The sequence below is a fragment of the Garra rufa genome, chromosome 4 (genome assembly GCF_049309525.1).
Source record: "Garra rufa chromosome 4, GarRuf1.0, whole genome shotgun sequence".
In the NCBI taxonomy this organism is placed as follows: Eukaryota; Metazoa; Chordata; class Actinopteri; order Cypriniformes; family Cyprinidae; genus Garra; species Garra rufa.
In genome coordinates this window covers 12651383-12672520 of record NC_133364.1, presented here as the reverse complement: position 1 = coordinate 12672520, position 21138 = coordinate 12651383, and the positions used below count along the sequence as shown (strand labels likewise).

The window sequence follows — 21138 nt, the reverse complement described above, 5'->3', positions numbered from 1 at the left end:
GTTTCTGTATCAATCTGCTTTAAGTTTAGTGTGACTTTATCTCCACACTGACTTATGACTGACACGAGGCTGTCCTCAGTGAAGTGTCTCTTCACGCTGGAGGAGGAGTCCCGCTCATCAGCGCTGACACTTTATTGATATATATGGAGAAAATAAAAATGCTGCTTTCTGATTTGTCACTGATTGTGTTTGATGATTTCCTCTGTTGTGTCTCATAAGGTAACAGTGAGTGTCATTGGCAGCTGTGAGTCTCTCTCTCTCTCTCTCTAGGGGCCTAGCAGGAGCCAGTTTCTTCAGTGTGTTTGAGGGAGCAAAGGAGAAACTTGTGCTGACAGAGTCAAACAGACGGTGAAGATGGAGAGATGTTTGAAACTAATTTTACTCTCCTACATATTCACTATAACCACATCTGGTAAGTACAAACAAGATTATAAAAAGGAGAATTATATGTTTGAATAATCTGTTTATTAATGATGGCCTTACATCACTAAAATTATATCTTATGACACTTGCTAATTAATTGTCAATGAAACAGTATACATTATTTGAGTTTTACAGGCTAACAATTTAATGATTGACAGGATTATTTGTAATATTCTCTCATCTATCTTAAAATATCTATAAATATTTGTACCGGTATTTACGTTTAATTTTTTATAAACTTTGTAATATTCTGCTTGTAGGTGGTTTAATCCCTTTGTCTTTCTTCCTTGAACAGAATTTGAGACTGTGAGGTTGGTTGGTGGTAACAGTTCTTGCAGTGGTCGAGTGGAGGTTCATCATGATGGTCAGTGGGGAACAGTGTGTTACGACGACTGGGATATAACTGATGGCAAAGTGGTGTGTAGAGAACTGGACTGTGGAGAACCTGTAGATACCGTAAGTCGTTTTGGACCAGGACCAGGACCAATTTGGATGGATAATGTGGCCTGTAGTGGATCTGAGTCAACACTGAAGAACTGTAGATCAAGAGGATGGGGTGTCAACGACTGTAGTCATTATCATGATGCTGGAGTCAGATGTACAGGTTAGCATGTCCAATTTCTTTAAATGTTTCATTAGAAAATAGAAAAACAAATGTTGATTTATCTCAATAATAAAATAATTAACACATCCCACATTGTTATCTACTCATATAATGTAAACCCAGGTCGCCACCCCAGACTTGTTAATGGATCCCACCTGTGTTCTGGGAGATTAGAGATACTTCATGGGAACACTTGGTACAAAGTGTGTGACGCTGCCTTTGACCAGCAGGATGCAGAGGTTGTGTGTAGAGAGCTGAACTGTGGGGCTCCTGTACAGGTGCTGGGAGCAGCTGCTTTTGGCAAAAGAGATGCTCAGATGTGGACACAAGAGATTCAGTGTAGAGGAAATGAATCACACATTAGACGCTGTCCATTGTCACCTTCAACAAAAATAAACTGCTCCCGGGATAATGACATAGGACTGATATGTTCTGGTAAAATGTTGAACCTCTTTGTGCAGAATACAGTTCCAATTGTTAAATACTAAATTTAATTAGTTTGGTAAATGCCACACTCTGAGATCTTTGACCAAATTTAAGAGAGATTAGAACTAGAGAATTACTCAGATTATCTCTGTTTTCATTTATTTATTTGTTTATTTTTTGTATTTGGTTTCAGTAAAAACTGTGTTGTCTGTCCAGGCTACACAGATCTCATGCTGGTGAACGGCTCTGACATTTGTTCTGGTCGAGTAGAACATCAGTACTTCAGTAAATGGGGCACAGTGTGTGATGCATGCTGGGATATGAGAGCTGCCAGTGTTCTCTGTAGACAGCTGAATTGTGGGATTGCTGTGTCTGTTGTGGGATCAGACTGGTTTGGAGAGGGAAGTGGTGAAATCTGGGCTGATGTGTTTGATTGTGATGGGAGTGAAACAAAACTCACAGAATGTTCCATCTCTTCATGGAGTCGAGCTGAATGTTCTCATAGACGAGATGTTGGAGTCATCTGCTCTGGTAAGTAGATTTTATTTAAAAGTCAAATACATTAATTTAGCTTACAACCAGTGTTGTCAACTTTGCAAATTTCTTGCTAGATTTAAGCAACTTTTTTTTCTTTCAAAAAACACCTAGCAACGAAGCTATTTTAAAAATTAATTTGGCAACCAGACACTTTTGAAAAATGACTTAGACCCAGATAAAAACACTGTTTGCATTATTTTAATAAAATGCCATATTTTTCACTCAGATTCCTCTCTGGCTCTTCATGATGGTCTGGTGCGGTTGTCTGGAGAGAGACAGTGTGAGGGGGAGGTGGAAGTTTTCATTCATCAGGTCTGGAGGAGAGTTCTGCTGGACTCCTGGAGTCTCACTGAATCCTCTGTGGTCTGCAGACAGCTGGGCTGTGGCTCTGTGCTGAACTTCTACGGCTCCTCTTCATCCAGTCCTGAACACAGTCATGAGTGTGTGACGGGCTTCCAGTGCTCTGGGATAGAAACTCATCTGGGGAACTGCAGCTCTCCACAAACTCTCAACTGCAGCTCCACACAACAGCTGTCAATCACCTGCCTTGGTGAGAAGAGCAACATCTGAGCAGATATTTTCTTAGTTGTTAGTGATAAATAATGTGTTTTTCTTTCTCTGAATATCAGGTCGTGGGTCCATCAGGCTGGTGGGTTCTGGGGGAGACTGTGCAGGGAGGCTGGAGGTTTTTCACAGCGGCTCATGGGGGACAGTGTGTGATGACTCCTGGGATATTAAAGATGCCCATGTGGTGTGCAGACAGCTGCAGTGTGGAGTGGCCCTCAGTAACCAGCAGGTACCAGCCTGGTTTGGTCCTGGTTCTGGACCCATATGGCTGGATGAGGTGGAGTGTGAGGGGAATGAGATGTCCCTGTGGAGCTGCTCTTCTCCAGGCTGGGGAAAACATGACTGTCAACACAAGGAGGATGTAGGAGTCGTGTGCTCTGGTAAATAAGCTTTATATTTTTCAATTTTGGTGTTTTGGAATTGCTATTTAAAAATTAAAATTTTCCATTTCTATCTAGAGTTTAAAGAGATCAGGTTAACTGAGGGCTGTGAAGGGAATGTGGAGGTTTTCTACAATGGATCCTGGGGTAATGTGTGCTGGAACCAGATGGAAGGAGACACAGCGAGTCTGATCTGTCAAGAGCTGAACTGTGGAAGATCTGGTGTTTTGTCTGATGCTACATCAAGATTGAAATGTGCTCCTAACTGGCTTGATAAAGTAAAATGTCGACCACATGACTCCACTTTATGGCAGTGTCCATCTTTACCCTGGAGTCAAAACTACTGTGATGAAGATGAGGTAGCCAACATTATTTGCTCAGGTGAGATGATATTTAAATGATTTATTATGGTTTTAGTCATATTTCCTTAAATGCCACATTTATGTGGTAAGCAAACTAATTTCTTCACAACTGAACTGAGAAGACAGAACGAGTCTTGACTGTATAATGGTTTAATTTCAGTGGAGGAGAGTGAAGAGTCTCCTCGGAGTCGTTTGACATGTTCAGCATCTCCTCACCAGAGACAGTGTTCAAGTAAGTTTATGCATTGAATTATTCACATTTAAAATCAGTGATAGATTTAAACAACTCTATTTTCAGTTTCAGGGTGTTTATTTTGTTGAAATGTTGTGCTGAAGCTGCTCAGTGATGGTTAATGTGTGTTTTAGATCATGTTCCTCTCAGACTGAGTGGAGGGGAGGGCCGGTGCTCTGGGAGGCTGGAGGTGTATCATAACGCTGTGTGGGGCTCAGTCTGTGATGATCAGTGGGACATCAGCGATGCTCAGGTGGTCTGCAGGCAGCTGGGTTGTGGAGCAGCACTGAGGGCTGATGGGAATTCAGTCTTTGGTGCTGGTGAAGGTGTTGTGTGGCTGAACAGAGTCGAGTGCAGAGGGAATGAGATTCACCTGTGGGACTGTCCTCTCTCCCTGAATAACCACACTGACTGCTCCAGCAAAGATCATGCTGGACTCACCTGTGCAGGTCACAGTACACTGAGAATCTATATTCATTTGATCATTTAAGAGCTAATAATGATATTTTTGTATTCAAGACTATCATGATTTTTGACTATCACATTTTTTACTAGATTTGTCAGTGTCCACTACTCCTGCCACAACAACATCAGTTTCTCCTCCAGTGCGCTCAACATCAGTCACTCCTCCACAAACTCCTCCTTTCCCCCCAGTGTTTGTGATTGTACTGGGAGTTGTGCTCTTCCTGCTCTTAGTGCCACTGCTTATACTGATTCAGCAGAACAGAGTGATGAGGAGAGGTAGGAGAGATCCAGGGACTGTCACATTGTGTCTTATTCAGTGTGTGATCAGTCATTTGTTGTGAACTGACAGCAGGTTTGTCTGTCTACACTCACAGCTCTCTCTAAGAGGAGACACAGGACGACGACTGAGGCCATTTAGGAGGAGATTCAGCACAGACACACTTCACTCTATTATTAGTCCTGTTAAACCTCCTGCTTCAAACCACAGCATTCCTGACAGCAAACCACAGAGCTGTACATGCATGTTAATGTGTGCATGTGTGTGTATATGAGTGAGTGAGAGTCTCTTCCTGTGCGTATTTCTGGATTATCTTAATGATGTGTTCAAGAGTAGGTGCAGGTGTGTGTGTGTGTGTGTGTGTGTGTGTCTACCTCCTGCTTCAAACCACATAATTCCTGACAGCATACCACAAAGCTGCAGGTGCATGTTTGTATGTGTCAGTCAATTTTAAGTGTAGGTGCAGGTGTGTGCGTATTTCTGGAAGTCAGTGAGGAATGGATTCATGTGAGAATACATTTGTGTGTTTGTCAAAAGGCCCAACAAAAAGGTATTTCTGCCTATATAATGCTTTTAAATGTGCATAATTAACATTAGTGCTGTGTTGTCTTCTTTATGATGCAAAGGAAATGAGGATTCAGGATTTGTTCTGAATATAATGAATATGTGTGTCTGTGATGAATGTGTGGATTTGTAGAAGACACACCTGAGAGCTATGATAATGTCTTGACAAGCAGACAAAATTCTGATATAAAAAATGTTTAACATTTCATCAATTTTTAAAATATTATTCCTTGGTATCAATACAGATAATATTTTAAATTACTGTCTTAATGTTTTTTTTTTTGAGTGATAATGTTATAGATATATAAAATCTCAGGTTTCTAAATTTTTGTTATTTTCTGTATTAAAACTGCTGTACCTTTGTGGAATTTTGTTGGATTGTTTTTTGGCCTTGTTAATCGCAATGAAGTATATTTCAATAAGACATTACACAATGCCTCAAGTCAAATGTCTGATCTTATAGTGCAGTGTGAAAGCACAATAACAGTGATAGTCGAAGACATACTAAATAAAAGCCCAAATGACCATCAGTGATTTAACAACCCTCAGCATCACTGCAGTATGTTCTCTATACACCACATCTAATAATATAATAATATAACAATATTTTATGTAATAAAAAAGAACATTACAACGACAATGCAGCTCATGTCATGTCCATCACTTAACTTTATGATCTTCTTTACTGCTGACAAACAATAGTATAGCTGCAGGTTTCATTTTGGTTGATTGTAGGTTAGTATCCACTTACCTAGAATTCACATTTTGTTCATATTTGTAAACAATTCACATTTTGTTATCTCGATGTACAGTATACACTCACTGGCCACTTAAACTGCTTATTAACACAAATAACCAGTCAATGGGTTAAAAGCAAATGTTTATGTACAAATTTTTATCTGAATAGCCCTGTTAGTTGTTTAATCAGCCACGTTATTTTTATAATGTTTTTACATACTGTTTATTGTTAGATCATCAGAGTGGTGTTGCTAAAATACAATCTGTTTATGCACAGTTGTACCAAAATTTAGTTTAAAATGTTAAGTTTACTATATAGTGAATATCAACAAAATTTTCTTTTAAGTTTAGTGTGACTTTATCTCCACACTGACTTATGACTGACACGAGTCTGTCCTCAGTGAAGTGTCTCTTCACGCTGGAGGAGGAGTCCCGTTCATCAGCGCTGACACTTTATTGATATATATGGAGAAAATAAAAATGCTGCTTTCTGATTTGTCACTGATTGTGTTTGATGATTTCCTCTGTTGTGTCTAATAAGGTAACAGTGAGTATCATTGGCAGCTGTGAGTCTCTCTCTCTCTCTCTTTAGGTGCCTAGCAGGAGCCAGTTTCTTCAGTGTGTTTGAGGGAGCAGACAAGAAACTTGTGCTGACAGAGTCAAACAGACGAGCAGAAGATGAAGGGATGTTTGAGACTTGCTTTACTCTCCTCTGTTCTCACTCTAACCACATCTGGTAAGACCAAAATAGATTGCACAGATTTGAAATCATACATGTTTAAGCAGTTCATGATGGCCTTTTACCACTAGAATAAACTGAATAAAGACCTGTGTAATCTAGAAATAGAGATTTTGAGACAATAGACTATATTTTATCAGTAATATTTTAAAAAGTGTTAATGCATGTTCCCATGATTTGTCTAATTCTCTTGTGCTCCGGCTTTAGCTTTCCAGAAAAAAATAGTGTATTTATTTTTGTGTCCATGTTCTCTTTACCACAAGCATATAGGAAGACTTCAGATGAAAAAAAAACTAAAAAAAAAAAGATTATTTTTTTTCTGACATTTTTTCTACTAAATGAGCATTTTTATCAGGCTCCTATGTATAGGTTTAGTAATTTCACTTCAATGGCAAAGAAAAGTTTGTAAGTCATTTATTGAATAACTTATTTTCAGAAATGTCCAGTGTTATTTTAATAGTCTGATAAAAATGCTCATACATGATCTTCAATTTCGCAATATTCTACAGATGATTTTAGGCTGTGCTTCTTCTACTAAATCCCTCTCTTTCATGCAAAGACTTCAAACTGTTAGGTTAGATGGTGGTTACAGTCCCGCAGTGTAGCGTTGAGGTTCATCATAGAGGTCAGTGGGGAACAGTGTGTGATTATGACTGGGATATGGCTGATGCTGCGGTGGTGTGTAGAAAGATTGGATGTGGAGAGGTTGGAGAGGCTCTGGATGATGCTCATTTTGGAAATGGATCAGATCCTATCTGGATGGATGATGTTTTGAATATTGTCTTTCCTTTGGGGTTTTGTATGTAGAGTTTAAATTAAAAAAGCTAATGTTAAGTGTGTAAGCAATTGTTAAAAACTGTAATTAATCAACAGCTAAATGTTTTTGTATTATTTATTTATTCTTGTAAAGCTTTATTTGTCCAGTTTAAAATATGTGTAAATAGTTACCAACTTCGGTTCTCCTGCTGTGGTTTAATCGCTTTCACTCTCTTTCATTTACAGATTCTGAGACTGTGAGGTTGGTTGGTGGTAACAGTCGCTGTGCTGGTACAGTGGAGGTTCTTCATGATGGTCAGTGGGGAACAGTGTGTCATTGGAACTGGGGTATGACTGATGCTTCAGTGGTGTGTAGAGAGCTGGACTGTGGGGAGGTTTTAAATGCAGCGTATAGTGCTTACTTTGGACAAGGATCAGGACCAATCTGGATGAGTTTTGTGTCCTGTAGTGGATCAGAGACCACACTGAAGAACTGTAGGTCAAGAGGATGGGGTGTTCATAACTGTGGTCATAGTGAAGATGCTGGAGCCATATGTTCAGGTGAGCTGCTTCATACATCACCTTGTTAATGCATCTCTGTTTTAAATTTAAAATGTTATTTGATTTCAAAGCAATTCATAAACAATTAATTGATCATTTAATTCATATATCCATTATTTTAAATTAATTATGTATCATAATCAGAAACCATAAACTATGGACGATTTACAAGACTTGCTGATGGACCTCACCTGTGCTCTGGGAGGTTAGAGGTTCTTCGTGGGAACACATGGTACACAGTGTGCGATGCTGCCTTTGACCAGCAGGATGCAGAGGTTGTGTGTAGAGAGCTGGACTGTGGGGCTCCTGTACAGGTGCTGGGAGCAGCTGCTTTTGGCAAAGGAGACACTCAGATGTGGACACAAGAGATTCAGTGCAGAGGAAATGAATCAACCATTCGACACTGTCCATCAACACCTTCACTTAATATGAACTGCACTCATGACAATCTCATGGGGCTGATGTGTTCTGGTAAAATGTTTAAACCAATCCGGTTGTTACATTAACTAAAATTGCACAGTGCTTTACAACAACGATCGCCCAATGCAGGAGTATCAGTAAAGGCGTGTAACACAATCATTAGCTACTTGGCCGATTGGTTTCTGTGGGTTCTTAAAAACTCTTAAATTAGCATTTTATAGTCAGCCCTTCTGCTGTTTTTGTTCAGAACAATGCAAAAATCTACCCATATTTTTACACAGCAAACATGCAGTTATAAATAAATATCTAAACAATTAAGAATGTTTTAAATTCACAATTTGATTCTTTTTGACTCATTTGACCCATTTTAATAAAATTGGTTTAAAGGCTGAAATGTGAAGTTCACAATTTGTTTACTGAAATGTGAAGTTTTCGATTTTACAATAATCTGTTTCATTAAGACTATGTTTTTTTCCAGGTTACACAGATCTCAGGCTGGTTAATGGTCCAGACTCCTGTTCTGGTCGAGTTGAGCGTCAGTATCTCAGTAAATGGGGCACAGTGTGTAATGCATGCTGGGATATGAGAGCTACCAGTGTCCTCTGTAGACAGATGAATTGTGGGATTGCTGTGTCTGTTGTGGGATCAGACTGGTTCGGAGAGGGAAGTGGTGAAATCTGGGCTGATGTGTTTGATTGTGACGGGAATGAAACAAAACTCTCACAATGTTCCATCTCTTCATGGAGTCGAGCTGAATGTTCTCATAGACGAGATGTTGGAGTCATCTGCTCTAGTGAGAAAATGTTTTTAAACAAAAAAAGTTAAGCTTAAATTCATAAATTACCTTGCAGTAATTGCATCTTAATAAAATAAATATATTTCACTCAGATTCTTCTCTGGGTCTTCATGATGGTTTGGTGCGGTTGTCTGGAGAGAGACAGTGTGAGGGGGAGGTGGAAGTTTTCATTCATCAGGTCTGGAGGAGAGTTCTGCTGGACTCCTGGAGTCTCACTGAATCCTCTGTGGTCTGCAGACAGCTGGGCTGTGGCTCAGTGCTGAACTTCTATGGCTCCTCTTCATCCAGTCCTGAACACAGTCATGAGTGTGTGACGGGCTTCCAGTGCTCTGGGATAGAAACTCATCTGGGGAACTGCAGCTCTCCACAAACTCTCAACTGCAGCTCCACACAACAGCTGTCAATCACCTGCCTTGGTGAGAACAACAACATCTGGGCAGATTCTTCAGTTGTTAGTAATCAATAATGTGTTTTTCTTTCTCTGAATATCAGGTCGTGGGTCCATCAGGCTGGTGGGTTCTGGGGGAGACTGTGCAGGAAGGCTGGAGGTGTTTCACAGCGGCTCATGGGGGACAGTGTGTGATGACTCCTGGGATATTAAAGATGCCCATGTGGTGTGCAGACAGCTGCAGTGTGGAGTAGCCCTCAGTAACCAGCAGGTACCAGCCTGGTTTGGTCCTGGTTCTGGACCCATATGGCTGGATGAGGTGGAGTGTGAGGGGAATGAGACGTCTCTGTGGAGCTGCTCTTCTCCAGGCTGGGGAAAACATGACTGTAATCACAAGGAAGATGTAGGAGTTGTGTGCTCAGGTAAAATCTCACAAATTTTAGTAACTATTGCAAGTAATTGGCCAGCAGCTGCTATTTTCAACACTCCAAAAGAAAATAATAATAATCTTGTAATATTTAGAACCATTTTTAGTACACTGTTTAGTTTAAGTCATTTGCAAAAGTAAAAACATGAATTAAACCTGTTATCTAGAGTTTAAAGAGATCAGGTTAACTGAGGGATGTGAAGGGAATGTGGAGGTTTTCTACAATGGATCCTGGGGAAATGTGTGCTGGAACCAGATGGACAGAGACACAGCGAGTCTGATCTGTCAAGAGCTGAACTGTGAAAGATCTAGCAGTGAACCCATTTATTCAGAAGGACTGAAGGCTCATAACTGGATTGGTTTTATAAAATGTCGACAGCATGATTCCACTTTATGGCAGTGTCCATCCTCACCCTGGGGACAGAATGACTGTGATAAAGACGTGGCCAAGATCACCTGCTCAGGTAAGATGACATTTAATAGATTTAAGATGGTTTAAAGTGGTCCTGTTTGTTTAAATATTTTTTGATGTCCTATATTTTGTTCACTGATGTTTTAAATATTATCATGTTTTAATCTCAGACAAGAAGATTCATGAATCTCCTCACAGTCGCCTGACATGTTCAGCCTCTCCAACTCCTAACCTGAGACAGTGTACAAGTAAGTTTATTATATTATCTATTATAATATGCTTACATTTTCTTTATTGATTTTAATTAATTTATATGTGCACTAAGTTATTTATTATCATTAAAAAATTATCAGTTTTAAATACCTCTAGATTCAGCTAAAGCTGGTCATTGCTGGTTGCTTTATGTTTTAGATCATCTTCCTCTCAGACTGAGTGGAGGGGAGGGCCGGTGCTCTGGGAGGCTGGAGGTGTATCATAACGCTGTGTGGGGCTCAGTCTGTGATGATCAGTGGGACATCAGCGATGCTCAGGTGGTCTGCAGGCAGCTGGGTTGTGGAGCAGCACTGAGGGCTGATGGGAATTCAGTCTTTGGTGCTGGTGAAGGTGTTGTGTGGCTGAACAGAGTCGAGTGCAGAGGGAATGAGCTTCACCTGTGGGACTGTCCTCTCTCCCTGAAAAATCACACTGACTGCTCCCGCAAAGAGCACGCTGGACTCACCTGTGCAGGTCACAGCAAAACACTGAGGAATATTAATTATTTTAGACTGTTTTAGAATGGATAATATTGGTATATTCAGAACATTTATGTTCTTGAATTTGTTTGTGTGTGTTTTGCCAGATTTGTCAGTGTCCACTACTCCTGTCACAACAACATCAGCTTCTCCTCCAGTTTCTTCTCCAGTGCCTTCAACATCAGTCGCTCCTCCACAAACTCCTCCAGCACCGTCTCTCTCCGTTCCCCCAGTGCTTGTGATTGTACTGGGAGTTGTGCTCTTCCTGCTCTTAGTGCCACTGCTTATACTGATTCAGCAGAACAGAGCGATGAGGAGAGGTAGGAGAGATCCAGAGACTGTCATATTGTGTCTTATTCAGTGTGTGATCAGTCATGTGTTGTGAACTGACAGCAGGTTTGTCTGTCTACACTCACAGCTAAGAGGAGACACAGGACGACGACTGAGGTTGTTTATGAGGAGATTGAGCACAGACCCACTAATAGTGACAGTCTCTTCACTCAGAGGAGTGTGTACAGTAAGAGTCATAGTATCAGATTTGTAGTGATCAGCAGGATAATCTCTTTTTTTCATAAGGATGATTAGAAAGAATCAACTGACATGTCTGATGGTTTTACTCCACAAAAGGAAATGTCCTTTTTGATGAACATCATTCTGGGTATGAAGATCCGGATGAGCTTCTTTCAGGTTAGAGGACTTGAATAAAGTAGTGTTACCTCCTACATACAAAATCCTATATACAGTGTAATGCATATGTAATTAATTAAAAACATTCACTTAGCAAGTTATCTTAGCAGAATTTATATACACTGGTTAGAATATAATTTAGATAAAAATATGCACCACCACTACAGGCTCGACAGGTCAGTGACTTCAACTGATGAGTTTCACTTCTTTAATCTTTTGGGCCTGTGAACAGTAAATCTGTTTCTAGATCACATCACTTTCAAAAAGATTTTATTTGCTGAAAGTTTTTTTTAGATGTTTGAACAGTTGTCAGTTGAACAATTGGCAACAGTACAATCCATTGAACACACTGTAACTCTTACAGTCTTGTTTTCACTCTTGTCAAAACATAACTAAGATGCTGCCCTGACTCTGTTCTCTCTTTGTTTTGAACTCACTTAGAACAGCAACAAATCACACCAGAGAACTATAATGATGTGATCACTGCTGGACTGAGACATCATGATACAGGTTTATTTCTTATAATTATTTCTACATGTTTTAAAGTGTTAGTTCACTCATGTGTTGTGTACTCTCAGGAACACACATTGAAGGGAAGAGATTAAATTACTGAATAGTCATTATTTTTGTTTTCTTTGCGAACAAAAAATATATTCTCGTAGATCCATAACATTATGATTAAACAACTGATGTCACAAGGACTACTTTAACAATTTCCTTACTACCTTTCTGGGACTTGAACGTGGTAGTTGCCATTACTACAGTCTGTTCTCTCTTTGTTTTTAACTCATTTAGAAGAACAACAAGCCACACCAGAGAACTATGATGATGTAATCACTGCTGGACTGAGACATCAAGCTACAGGTTTATTTCTTACATATACATAACATTTTGTTAATTTGATGTGTGTCATTGTTCATTCTTTTGATAAACGACAAAGCAGGTGTGGGTTTTTATTTACACCCTTCTACGTTTTTAATTTTTTTCATTATAGTGCCATACAAAGTATGTAGTCCAGTGGTGTCCAAACCTGCTCTTGAAGGGCCACTGTCCTGCAAACTCCATCTTGTCCCAACACACCTGCCTGGAAGTTTCTAGTAACCCTAAAGATCTTGATTAGCTGGTTCAGGTGTGTATAATTGGGGTCAGAACTGAACTGTGGCCCTCCAGGAGCAGGATTGGACACCCTGGTTATAGTCTATTTGTTTATGTAATTAGTAAAAGCTAAATTTTTATCAGAAGGTGTTCAGGAGGAGTATGATGATGTGAGGAATCTCGGAGAGTGATATGTTTAGTAAGTTATTAACACGTTAATTACACATTATAAATGGTTTTTCGAATCATTTTAAATGATCAATTTCTGTGGTTGTGAAACCTCATCTAAATTTACTGCTAATATTGGTTATTAAAATGCATTTTAATGTATGTATTGATACATGAATTTGCTATTGTTTTCCAATAACAGACTATGATGAAGTGGAGGAGGATCCAGGAAAACAGGCCGGAGCTCAGTTACTCAAAAAGTTTACAAACAGCAGACATGAGCAGTAATCTTTCCTTTTAAATGAATGCAATAACTTTTAACGGAGCAGAAATGCATTTTGTTTGCTTTATGTCCTGCAGTGCGGTGTCTGATCTTCAGAAACACATGACATGAATACTTGCTCGTGATGTCTCAAAATATGTATTACATATAGGCCTAATGTATTACAAATTTCAAAGTGCTCATTATATAATCTGAATAAAAATGCTTTGTAACGTATGCACATTGTACAGTTATTCGCTGTGCTTATGCAAATATGTTGTAATATTGTATTTATTAGGACTGTGGGATAACTGCAAATGTTTCAACAATGATTTCATTAACAGTATGCAATTTGAAGCAGTTGATGTAAATGTTGGTTAAATTAATAATAACATGCAACACATTTTACCTCTGGAAACTGTAATTCAGTAAATTGCCACAGTCTTGAAGAGACTAAAATAGATGTTGCTCAACCAGGAAATAAAACACACATCATAACTCATTCAGTGAAGTAATGCTGACTGTACACAGACTTAAAAGATTTGAAGCTTTATTTTTAGGATGATGAAAGCATATTTTACCTATGAATATATGGATTTAAACACTATTTGCATATGTACAGACAAAGTGAGGCTGATAGGTGGCCGTATCTCTGAGCTGCTAAATGGAGATCATTATGACGGTCAGTAGGGAACAGTGTGTGAATACAGTGTGTAGAAATTTATTTCTACAATATATTCTTGCTTTTTTTTTATTTTACACACTGTTCCTATAAGGGCTGTGCAGATAAAATGTAATTTGATCAGTTTAATGTTACATTGCGTTTGTGAACAATGGTCACACTAGATGATGATGTCTTTATTAATGGATAGCGCTCTTAATGAATGAGTTCCACAGAACTGAGGGCTAATATACTTGAAGGGAGTAATCAGAGGAATAGAGAACAGGTGTGAGCTAATCAGGGGCTGTGGGAACAAACTGCAGGAAAACAGAGAAACAAGTAACACAGAACTAACTAAGACTGACATTTAATAACTAGTAACATAAAAATAGAGCAAAATATTAAACTCTTCTGAAGAAATTTTTGTAAAATGTGTTGCTAACTGTTCAAAATCCAAAATTTCAGGTTTAAATTCAATTAGTAATGTTAGTTTGGGCATCACCATCATTGTGATTTGTGCGTGGACAGTTAAATTTGTCATTGCAATGTAGCCAATTTTTTTGAAACATCCAAACATCAAATTCTACAGAATATGTTGTTTTTCATCATATATAAAACATCCCGAAGATGTGTTAGAACAACGTTTTGAGGCTACAGGTAAATGGGTAAGCATTTTTAGAATATTTGTAAAATGTTTTATTTTGGTTGTAGCGTGATCTGTCATGAGCTGAACTCTTGAAGATCTAGTGTTGGAGTGAAAGTGAAATGGATACCGTGTGACTCAAATTTGTGATTGGAGACAGTGAAGACAAGACTGATACACACCTGAGACCCTTCCCCACAGGACAAATGCTAAAGCAGGTATGTTTATAGGTTTATATTCCCTTTGCCCTTGTGAAAAATAAGTCTGCTTAATTTAATTGAATGCGCACATATTATACATCAAATCAAAGCCACTTAAGTGTATCTGAGAGTACACTCTCATGACTTTCTTATCTCACTTTGTTTCTTAACACTTTAAGTGCAAATAAAAATGTGCTTTGTTATAATGTGTGATTAAGTTTTACTTAAACTTACATATTAAATCTCTGTTTTTGTCATGCTTTAAACAGGTATATAGTTATGTGGATGTATTGATTAATATACTAAAGCACATGTAAAATAATTGACTTCTATTTGTACCATGAAATGTAACATTGTATCATTTATGTAACAGAATTAAAAATGATCAAATAAGATGAAGGGTAAAGTATAAGTTGAATAATATGCTTTAAATTGCATGTTTTTAAAAACTGTGCATTTCAAAATTATTATCTGTAGTGTAGTCTTTAGTTTCCTTTTTTAACAAAATTGATTGTACTAAATTAGAGGAAAGAAAAAGTAATCATGTTTATAATGTTGTAAAGTACACTGTCAATTAATTTATTTGTAGACAGTTGAAATAAAACAGAACATGAAAAAATTTAGTTTTGTGTGGTAACTTTTATACAAGAAAAATGTTTAACAGTGAGAATCTCCCTCATGTAGTGACTAAAGGACAAGACTCTTGTCTGCTCCTCTTTACAATGAGAAGTGTTTTGCTGCCATCTGCTGGATGAATTACACATTACAGTGTTTAACACACATCTACAGCTACAAGTGTCTTTGATATAATACCAGATGAATGTATTTGGAAAAGAAACCAGTGTTTATTTACAAATCTTGCCTGAATAGCCCTTTTTTTGTTGGACACAGCCCAGTTCATTTTGTAATGTAGTAACATACTGTTTATTGTGTTCCTGTTAGAACATTAGAGCATTGCTGTTAAAATGCACTTCCCAAAAATAACTTTATATATATATATATATGATTCAGCTATTTATGTGTGATGTAAAGTTTTAGTAAGTGTCTGAAGTGAGCAGTCAGTGATCAGTGCTTGTATCTGCTGTGTTCAGGTTCAGGTTTTGATGCTGAATATAAGCTGCAGTGTTTCTGTATCAATCTGCTTTAAGTTTAGTGTGACTTTATCTCCACACTGACTTATGACTGACACGAGTCTGTCCTCAGTGAAGTGTCTCTTCACGCTGGAGGAGGAGTCCCGCTTTATAGACACTTTATTGATATATATGGAGAAAATAAAAATGCTGCTTTCTGATTTGTCACTGATTGTGTTTGATGATTTCCTCTGTTGTGTCTAATAAGGTAACAGTGAGTGTCATTGGCAGCTGTGAGTCTCTCTCTCTCTCTTTAGGGGCTGACAGGAGCCAGTTTCTTCAGTGTGTTTGAGGGAGCAGACAAGAAACTTGTGCTGTTCTCTTAACTGATTAAATAATGTGTGTCAAACTGAAGGAGAAGATGGACAGCTGTCTGATGCTGATGTTTCTGTGTTATATGGTAAAACTCATCACCTCTGGTAGGTACATATTCAGGGTCAAGAGGGTCTTTTCTTTAAAATGAGCTAGAATAATTTACATGTAATGTCACACTTCACTACATACTATGTTTGGAATATTTAATATTGTCTTCCTTTCTCTTATGTGTAGATAGTGTGAGTGTGAGGTTGGTGAATGGCAATAATCCCTGTGCTGGTCGAGTGGAGGTTCTTCATGATGGTCTGTGGGGAACAGTGTGTCATTATTGGTGGGATATTGCTGATGCTGCAGTGGTGTGTAGAGAGCTGGACTGTGGGACGGCTGTAAAAGCAACATATGATGCTCACTTTGGACAAGGATCAGGACCAATTTCAATGGCTTATGTACAATGTAGTGGATCAGAGACTGCACTGAAAGACTGCACTTCATACAACCAGTATGCACAGGAGAACTGTAATCATAATCAAGATGCTGGTGTCGTCTGTTCAGGTAAGCTGCTCCAAACCTCATCCTGTTATTTCATCACTCTCTTTCATAATTCACACTCAGACAATAAAATACATTTCTATATGTTGGTGTGCACAAACTGTATCAATGTCAATCTTATAAAACAGACAATCTGTTTAATTGCTTTGATCATAATATATTAATCCTCATTCCTATTTTTAATACAATAAATGATGAAGAGAATCAATATTAAATGTAATGTATTTTATTTTTTATTTTAACCTCAGTCTGATTTCATCTGATTGATGTTATTTAATGAAGAAGATAGAATTACAGACAAAATTATTGCAGATTACTGAAATACAAAACGTCAAGTTTAATAACTGTTTTCTTTAGTGTTTTAGGTTAGTAGAGATGTTTATTTAATTATTTGTCTTTATTCTTCAAAGACTCAGAGCAAAGACTTCGACTTGCAGACGGGTTTCACCTGTGCTCTGGTAGAGTGGAGATTCTTCGTACAGAAGGACGGGGTTCAGTGTGTGACGCTGCCTTTGACCAGCACGATGCAGAGGTTGTGTGTAGAGAGCTGGACTGTGGGGCTCCTGTACAGGTGCTGAGAGCAGATGCTTTTGGCAAAGGGAAAGGCCGTGTTTGGTCTGAGGAGATTCAGTGCAGAGGAAATGAATCTAAAATAGACATCTGTCCACGATTATCTTCACAGATACACAGCTGTTCCCATGACAATGATGTGGGAGTGATATGTTTTGGTTGAGTATTAACATTTGGCATCTCTTTATATAAATTAGACATACATAATAAACTGATATTGTATTGCTCAGTTGCAATTTAAAGCTTAGTTAGTTTCACACTGTTTAAACAAGATGACACTTGTTTTTCCAGGTTACACAGATCTCAGGCTGGTAAATGGCTCAGACTCTTGTTCTGGAAGAGTGGAGCTTCAGTATCGTGGTAAATGGGGCACAGTATGTGATGCATGCTGGGATATGAGAGCTGCCAGTGTCCTCTGTAGACAGCTGAATTGTGGGATTGCTGTGTCTGTTGTGGGATCAGACTGGTTTGGAGAGGGAAGTGGTGAAATCTGGGCTGATGTATTTGATTGTGACGGGAATGAAACAAAACTCTCAGAATGTTCCATCTCTTCATGGAGTCGAGCTGAATGTTCTCATAGACGAGATGTTGGAGTCATCTGCTCTGGTGAGTACCATCACACCATAATGAAGGGTTTCAGACTATTTTAATAAATGTAGTATATTTAACATAAATGGTGAATGACAAATAAAAACTCTCCAGAGAGTGAAGCTTACCTGGGAAACTGCAGCTCCCCACAAACTCTCAACTGCAGCTCCACACAACAGCCGTCAATCACAAACCTTGGTAAGAAAATCATCATCTGGGCAGGTTAGTAGACCAACAATGGGCATGTACAATTAAAGTTTTTTTTTTTTTTGTTTACTCTGAATATCAGGTCGTGGGTCCATCAGGCTGGTGGGTTCTGGGGGAGACTGTGCAGGGAGGCTGGAGGTTTTTCACAGCGGCTCATGGGGGACAGTGTGTGATGACTCCTGGGATATTAAAGATGCCCATGTGGTGTGCAGACAGCTGCAGTGTGGAGTGGCCCTCAGTAACCAGCAGGTACCAGCCTGGTTTGGTCCTGGTTCTGGACCCATATGGCTGGATGAGGTGGAGTGTGAGGGGAATGAGACGTCCCTGTGGAGCTGCTCTTCTCCAGGCTGGGGAAAACATGACTGTCAACACAAGGAGGATGTAGGAGTCGTGTGCTCAGGTAAACAATATTTCTATTTACATTTAAGTTTTCCTACACGCTAGTCCACAGCACAACATAACACTAGCACAAAACACACAGAGTGATCTATGTAGACCAATTTCCAAACTAAACATTTTTGTTGTCTGTTTAGTTTTATATATAACACTAAACAACAAAAAATGTCATTTATTAATATATATATATATTAAATGCTAATATTGACCAAATGCAAAACGAATAGCTTTTAGCATTGTTTTGAACATGCTGTCTGTACAACTACATTGACAATTTCTTTTAATCATTAATGAAACAATAAAGTAATTGTAATCATTAGGAGGAATCAGAATCAGAATTAGAGTCGTTAAATTCCTACTCCAAATTAAAACACAGTCATTCCACGAGAGTCAATGTTGATTCTCATTTTTTTCCATCTAGAGTTTAAAGAGATCAGGTTAACTGAGGGCTGTGAAGGGAATGTGGAGGTTTTCTACAATGGATCCTGGGGAAATTTATGTTACAACAATATGGACAGAGACACAGCGAGTCTTATCTGTCAAGAACTGAACTGTGGAAGATCTGGCAGTGAACCCAGTAATTCAGACGGACTGAAGCCTCATAATTGGCTTGATAACCTTAAATGTCGACAACATGATTCTACTTTTTGGCATTGTCCATCTTCACCATGGGGACAGTATGACTGTGATAATGAGGTGGCCAAGATCACCTGCTCAGGTAATATGATAGTTAACTTATTTCAGATGGTTTGAAGTGATCGTGTTTCTTTAAGCATGATTTGTCTTCTAATGATTTTTCTGTTTGATGGTGAACTAAATTTTAAAATGTTTTAATCTTAGAGCAGCAAAATCTTGAGTCTCCCCAGAGTCGTCTGATATGTTCTACCTTATCATTGCCATACAAGAGACAATGTTCAAGTAAGATTATTATGAGAATGTATTTGTTTTATTTATCTTTAATATATGTGCATTTAAACACTCAACTGCCAATCTACATTTACAATTTATTTAAACTTTAAATAGTTATAAAATGCATTGTGAATGTTGTGCTGAAGCTGCTCAATGCTGGTTGATGTGTGTGTTTTAGATCATATTCCTCTCAGACTGCGTGGAGGGCAGGGCCGGTGCTCTGGGAGGCTGGAGGTGTATCATAACGCTGTGTGGGGCTCAGTCTGTGATGATCAGTGGGACATCAGCGATGCTCAGGTGGTCTGCAGGCAGCTGGGTTGTGGAGCAGCACTGAGGGCTGATGGGAATTCAGTCTTTGGTGCTGGTGAAGGTGTTGTGTGGCTGAACAGAGTCGAGTGCAGAGGGAATGAGATTCACCTGTGGGACTGTCCTCTCTCCCTGAATAACCACACTGACTGCTCCAGCAAAGAGCACGCTGGACTCACCTGTGCAGGTCAGAGCAAACACTAAGAAAATGTTAATTTGCTAATTTAAGAGCTAATAATATTTTTGTATTCAAGACTATAATGATTTTAAGTGTGTAATCACAGATTTGGCAGATTTGCCAGTGACCACTACTTCTGCCACAACAACATCAGCCTCTTCTCCAGTTTCTCCTCCAGTGCGCTCAACATCAGTCACTCCTCCACAAACTCCTCCAGCAGCGTCTCTCTTTTTCCCCCCAGTGCTTGTGATTGTACTGGGAGTTGTGCTCTTCCTGCTCTTAGTGCCACTGCTTATACTGATTCAGCAGAACAGAGTGATGAGGAGAGGTAGGAGAGATCCAGAGACTGTCATATTGTGTCTTATTCAGTGTGTGATCAGTCATGTGTTGTGAACTGACAGCAGGTTTGTCTGTCTATACTCACAGCTCTCTCTAAGAGGAGACACAGGACGACGACTGAGGCCGTTTATGAGGAGATTCAGCACAGACACAATCACTTCACTCAGAGGGGTGAGACATGGGCCATGAATCTCATTTAATATCATTAATAAGAGTCTGTCAGACAGTTGATGTTCATCTATTATTAGACCTGTTAAACCTCCTGCTTCAAACCACAGAATTCCTGACAGAAAAACACAGAGCTGTGTGTGTGTGTGTGTGTGTGTGTGTGTGTGTGTGTGTGTGTGTGTGTGTGTGTGTGTGTGTGTGTGTGTGTGTGTGTGTGTGTGTGTGTGTGTGTGTGTGTGTGTGTGTGTGTGTGTGTGTGTGTGTGTGTGTGTGTGTGTGTGTGTCAGTGAGTCTCTTCCTGTGAGTATTTCTAGATTGTCATAAGGAGGTGTTCATATGTTTTTAAGTGTAGTTGCAGGTGTGTGTGTGTCTATTTCTTGAAGGCAGTGAGGACTGGGTTCATGTGAGGATACTTGTGTGTTTACTAACAGGCCCAACAAAAAGAGATTTCTGCCTAAAATACTTTTAAAATGTGAATAATTCACATTTGTGCTGTGTTGTCTTGTTTATAATGAGGATTCAGTTTGTTTGTAATGATGAACATGTTCCTGTCTGTTCTGCTTTACTTTAACAGAGAGTCTCATTTCTGAAGAACTGCATTCTGGGTATGAAGATGCTGATGAGCTTCTCTCAGGTTCGAGAGCTGAAGCACATATTCATTACACACTCCAATCAAATCCTTTTTAAAGAATTTGCGTGAACAAAAAAGTGAACAAATTCTATTACATATTTTATTGACCCAGTTTTTAAATACTGCTGTTTACTCGTATATTAACAGTCTGCTCTCCTTCTTAGCAAAACAGTTTAAAACTACATATTACGATGATGTCACTAATGGCAGCGGCCTAAAAGGTCAGTGACCTTTAATATTTGATCGCATGATTTATTACCAGATGTTTAATAAATTCTCAGTCTTATGATCTGCAACAAGAACATATTTTGGCTTTAGTATCCAAACATAT

General features: G+C 38.9%; 1 protein-coding gene across 1 annotated transcript; it reads left to right on the top strand.

Annotated features, from left to right (window-relative positions):
* The first annotated feature begins 354 nt into the window (after positions 1-354).
* LOC141332780 (scavenger receptor cysteine-rich type 1 protein M130-like) lies at positions 355-15977 on the top strand. The gene is made up of 27 exons (XM_073837741.1): positions 355-412; positions 719-1027; positions 1070-1366; positions 1670-1984; positions 2217-2540; positions 2620-2937; positions 3016-3318; positions 3460-3531; positions 3666-3986; positions 4087-4272; positions 4549-4615; positions 6168-6263; positions 7001-7113; positions 7317-7631; positions 7776-8102; positions 8530-8844; positions 8940-9263; positions 9340-9657; positions 9830-10126; positions 10245-10322; positions 10486-10800; positions 10913-11125; positions 11224-11322; positions 13640-13699; positions 14478-14539; positions 15860-15865; positions 15909-15977. The coding sequence occupies exons 1-27, from the start codon at positions 355-357 to the stop codon at positions 15975-15977; spliced, it is 5577 nt and encodes a 1858-aa protein (XP_073693842.1).
* The last annotated feature ends 5161 nt before the right edge of the window (positions 15978-21138 follow it).